Below are 4,765 nucleotides of genomic sequence, written 5' to 3' on the forward strand. Positions count from 1 at the left end.
TCACTGACTACACGGCTATGATCTGATGGACTCAGATAAAATGCAGCAAAGAACACCAGACGGTCTGTTTTCAATCATAACTTCAGAAATACAAAATCTTACTTTTTTCTAAATCGCTTATGGTCTATATTGTAAATCTGCTTGACAATTTAAAAACATGCAGAATAATATACCTGCAGAATAAAAGACAAAGTTGAAATTAAAAGATCTTTTTCAATTAAAAAAAAAAAAGACTTCAAATGATTCTTTTAATTGTGGAAAAGTAATCAGGGTGGAATTTCTGCCTCGTGACTCGACCTACCCTACTGCTACTGTCTGCTCCGTTCAGTGAAGACGCTCGGGGCCGCCTGCCGCCCCGCCTGCCACCCCGCGGGGATGCGTGCACGCAGGGGTGCGGCTCAGACCACCGACTCCGTCTCCACGGGTCCCGGCAGACCCTCCTTCCGCGAGAGCCTCAGGACCGTGGGCTTCTCGCCGGCGCCTCCGCTGGACGGCTGGGAAGACAGGCCTTTCTGCTCCTCCTTGGCCTCTTCCGACACCTCCGGGTAGATCACCAGGAACGTGGCCGTCAGGAAGCCCAGGAAAGAGCCCACGGAGGCCACCACGGGGATGACACGCACAGTCCCCACGGCGTCGACCACGCCCCCGAGGGCGGACGCCACCAGGATCTGCGAGATGTAGACCTGGCAGGAGAGGATGGCGCAGTCGATGCCGAAGCCGCGCCTGGAGCTCCCGGGGCTGTGCTGCACGTACTGCAAGAGACAGCGCGCCACGGTCAGCGCCACGGCCCGACCCAGAGGGAGCGCGCCGGCCCCGCCACCCTCCCCGCCTGCCCTGGAAGGCCTGGCCGTTGCAGTCAGTCGAATGACATGGACAGGGGTGAGCGCGCAGGACGCAGAACTCACTGCACGTGGACGGCGAGGCCGCACAGAGAGCTCCCGACAATCTGCGGCGGCCACGAGACCAGAGGAACGTGCCACGCCTGCGGGCGGGGGGCTCGACCCCTTAAAGCTGGACGCTCCAAACAAGCGGCCGTGAGCGGCCAGGGTGGCCCTGGAGCCGCCGGGCCGAGGACCTCGCACTGCCGAGTGTCAGGTCTTACGTAAAGCTACTGCCCGAGGACAGAGAGGCACCTGACCGCGACAGAGATGGCACCCACGGAGTGCGGCACAGGGTCAGGCAGCCATCTGACGTGGGAACCGCGAAGCCTCGCCCCTTCCCCTCGGCCCATGCTCACGCGACACCCGTCTCCTGCAGCAGGGTCAGGGGACCCCGCATGGCAGGACCCCGACGCCACCTGCGGCAGCATGGGTGGGTGCAGTGGCCACAGAGGCACGAAGGGCCGCGGCCAGCAGGAGGGGACTCGGACACGAGGCGAGTGAGAGGCAGACACTCGGCCTACACGCTCAAACCCCGGCGTGACGAACAGTCCGCAGTGGCGGGGGCTGGGGCAGCGGACCACTGTCCTGCTTCTCGTCCGCGAAGGTTTACGAGCCTGGTCCGCCCTCTGCAATCCATGAAGTTGTTCACCTGCGATGTGTGTACTTTCCTGTAGTCACGTTACACCTCGACTAAAAGGTTCAGGTTTGCAGTAGCTCGGCACTTGGGAGGCACCAAGTACCATTACTCCAACACGTGCTCGACATACAGCATTGAGTCATTCTGTGTCCTCGCCACAGCGAACGTGGCTTTAGTGACAGTTTAGGAGATTAGAAAGTTAAACGTGGCTCAGGCGTAGAAGAAGAGACGCAAGCTCACGGTGCTTTCCCTTTGCCTGGGAAGGGTCTGTGTGTTAAGTCTGAGAACCATCGTCTACACCCGCACTGTGGCTACTGAGCACTGACAAGTGGCTCACCTGACCCAAAGTGCTGTATGTGCACAGCAAACACCAGATTTCGAGGACCAGGTGAGAATGCAAAATGTCTCAATGTTTTATGTTGAGTACATGTTGAAATAATGTTTTGGATGCCCTGGATCAAGTACGCTATTACAATTGATTTTACCCGTCTTCACCTTTTGCTGTGGTTGCTGGAGTGTAGACCTACCTCGGTGGCTTGCACTGTCCGATAGGACAGAGCTTGCCCTCCCCAGCGGCCTGAGAGGGGACCATGGGGGCAGGCAGCCTCCTGCTCTACCAACACCAAGCCAGGGTGCACCTGGAACCTGCAGGCAGGTGGCCGAAGGAAGGGACCCCTGCAGCCGGGGAGCCTGTGCCAGACGGGCCCGGGCAGAGGGCCGCTCTGGAAGAAAGGCCCAGGAGGCCCCTGTGCCCTGAGCGCATCCTCGTGTGAGGTGCACGTGGTCTAGGTGAGTGGGGAACAAGCCAGGCTTTGGAGCCAGGCGGTCCGTGGCCCGTCACAGTGCGCACCTGCAGCTGGCCAGCCGGCGCCCCGGCGCCCTGCCCGCCAGCCCCCGCGGCCACAGACGCACCTCTTTGATGTCGTGGTACTGCCCGAGCAGAGCGTAGGGGCAGTAGGAGATGCTCATCGACACGATGCCCATGGTGCTGATCATGATCATGGCGATGTAGACGTTGGCAAACATGGCCATCACGGCCGTGCCCACGGAGAAGCCCAGCGTCCCCAGCACATAGATGATCCTGATGCTCAGGTCGTAGTTGTCCAAGTATTTCTGTAACAGGGCTGCAGAGAGAGCGCGGCCTCACAGGACGCTGACCGGCAGACGGCCGCTTCACGCCTGCGGCTCCGCCCAAGCCCCGGCCCCAAGGCTGGACGCTGGCCCCGAGCGTGCTTGCAGCTTGCTGTGCCCAATGTCCAGGGGTTGCAGATCCTCAGAAAGAGGTTGGCCTCTGGGTCCCAGAGCCCATCAACCGGCCCGTCCTGCTGCTCCCCGGCCCCCTGCCCCGCCCAGCCAGCCTGGCCCGGCCGCACTCCGCAGCCTCCTCTGCCCTACACCAGTCCTGCTTCGGGGACTCAGGCTGCTGCTTGTTCCCTCACGGGTGCCCGAGGGTCTGGAAAGACAGACCCCTGCTCACCCTTCCTGACCCAGGAGCTTGCACGTCACCCCACCGGGAAGCCTCACATCACTGTCCTGAGAACCCCCGTCAAAGCACCGACAGCCATGTGACCGTTACCCTGGCTTCCAGCTACTTCGTGCCATGCATGTCGGCCACTCTCAAGTCTAGGTCAGGCTGACGCAAAGCCGGCCACCTCCTCCATGGATCGGATGGGGAATGGTAGGAGGCCCCTGACTGATTATGCCCCACCTGCGGGCGTGCTTGGGCACGTCGTGCCCAGGACTGACGTCTATCCCCCCGATCCCCATCCACCCAGGATAAAAACTGCTTCCAGGGAGCGGCCTCTGTGCACTACAGACTTCTGCAGCTGCCCCGTCCACAGGCAGGCCCCGAGCTCACCGCGGCCCTCACGCAGGACCGAAGCGCCCGGTTCCTGTGCCCACACCACCTACCTCTGTCCTCCTAAGGCGCCACGGCCTCAGCGGCACAGTTCCTGCAGCCCTGCCACCACCTGAGCCCATCCCTGGTCAGACCCACCCACCTCCCGCAGGACCCCCGGCAGGGGTGGGCACACGGAGGACGGCCCGCACTCGGTTCTCGGGGCTCCTAGCTGCCAGTGTCAGGCTCCAGTGGCTTTTCCCTGAGATGACGCACGAGTTTCCGTGATTCTGTCTCTGTGGGACACATGGCCCTGTTCAAAGGGGCAGGATGCCCTTGGCCGCACTTCCAGACCCGGTGACCGCTTACCTGAGCAAATCGCACCAGTAGCTGCGTAGATGACCAGGCCCCAGCAGCCCATCTTCACGCCGGCGTTGTAGGCCTGCCAGGCGGTTGAGTTGGAGGGAGCCTGTTGCAGAAACGAGACTGGGGCTCAGGGGACAGCGACCTCGAGCCACACCCTCTGGGCAAAGAGGATATTTTACATCTCAACTGCAGGCAAGCTACTTAAAGAGGTGACGAGCATCGGCCAGCCTGCTCCTCCCCTGGATCTGGCCCGACCTGACTGGCGTCCACACGGAGGAGCTCACACAGACCCATGTGAGGGATGGCGTGGAGGGACCCGAGCTGAGGCCAGCCCAGCCCAGCCCAAGGTGACTCAGCCACAGGCGTGAGCCAGCTAACACCACGGGGACAGAAGCGGCGCCAGCTGAGCCCGGCCGCGATGATAACCGATCTCTGTGGAAGGCACGAGGCCTGGGGAGCCTGGTCCACCGAAGCTACGCCTCGGTTCTGGCCTCTGACAACGCTCCTGCCCTCGGCCTTCCTAAGTGCTGACCGTGGACACCGCAGGCTCACACGGTCCCTGACCACAGCCTGGGGCTCCGGGAGGGGCCCTGGGAGAGCCCTGGGCATGAGCACGCGTCGCGTGCGGGGCGTGGCCGGCAGCGCCGCCCAGCTGTGCCCGGGCTCCTCTGGCTCAGGCTTCGTGACCGGCTGTGAGCGCCACCCCTCCCCGCGCCGGCAGAGGGGGCCCTGGCGCTCACCTTGGGGTCCCCGTCGAAGATGACCTGGCCCATGAAGTCGGTGTAGAAGACGGCCTCGGCGATGACGGAGAACCAGGTGAGCAGGTGGCAGAGGCAGAGCCGCGTGAGCTCGCGGGGCATCTTCAGCATGGACAGCCACAGCAGCCGCACGGTGGTCTCGGCCTCGCCCTCCTCGCTCTCGGTGTCGGCGCTGGAGCTGGTGGCCCCGCTCTGGTTGCGGCGCCGGCACCGCTGCCGCTGCCGCTGCTGCAGCTCGTACAGGTCGCTCATGCTGCGCGAGGGCTTGATCAGCACCACGGCGTTG

At 62.7% G+C, this 4,765-nt stretch overlaps 1 protein-coding gene across 1 annotated transcript in view; it reads right to left on the bottom strand.

The window, feature by feature from the left end:
• Positions 1-234: 234 nt before the first annotated feature.
• SLC45A4 (solute carrier family 45 member 4) overlaps positions 235-4,765 on the bottom strand; it is a 60,562-nt gene continuing 56,031 nt past the window's right edge. The window contains 4 exon segments of the mRNA XM_025047620.1: positions 235-752; positions 2,431-2,642; positions 3,725-3,824; positions 4,462-4,765. The exon segment at positions 4,462-4,765 is cut by the window's right edge and continues 622 nt beyond it. Of these exon segments, the coding sequence (XP_024903388.1) occupies positions 399-752; positions 2,431-2,642; positions 3,725-3,824; positions 4,462-4,765 (970 nt within the window). The 3' untranslated portion in view covers positions 235-398.

The sequence above is a fragment of the Pteropus alecto genome, unplaced genomic scaffold, assembly GCF_000325575.1.
Source record: "Pteropus alecto unplaced genomic scaffold, ASM32557v1 scaffold105, whole genome shotgun sequence".
Taxonomy (NCBI): domain Eukaryota; kingdom Metazoa; phylum Chordata; class Mammalia; order Chiroptera; family Pteropodidae; genus Pteropus; species Pteropus alecto.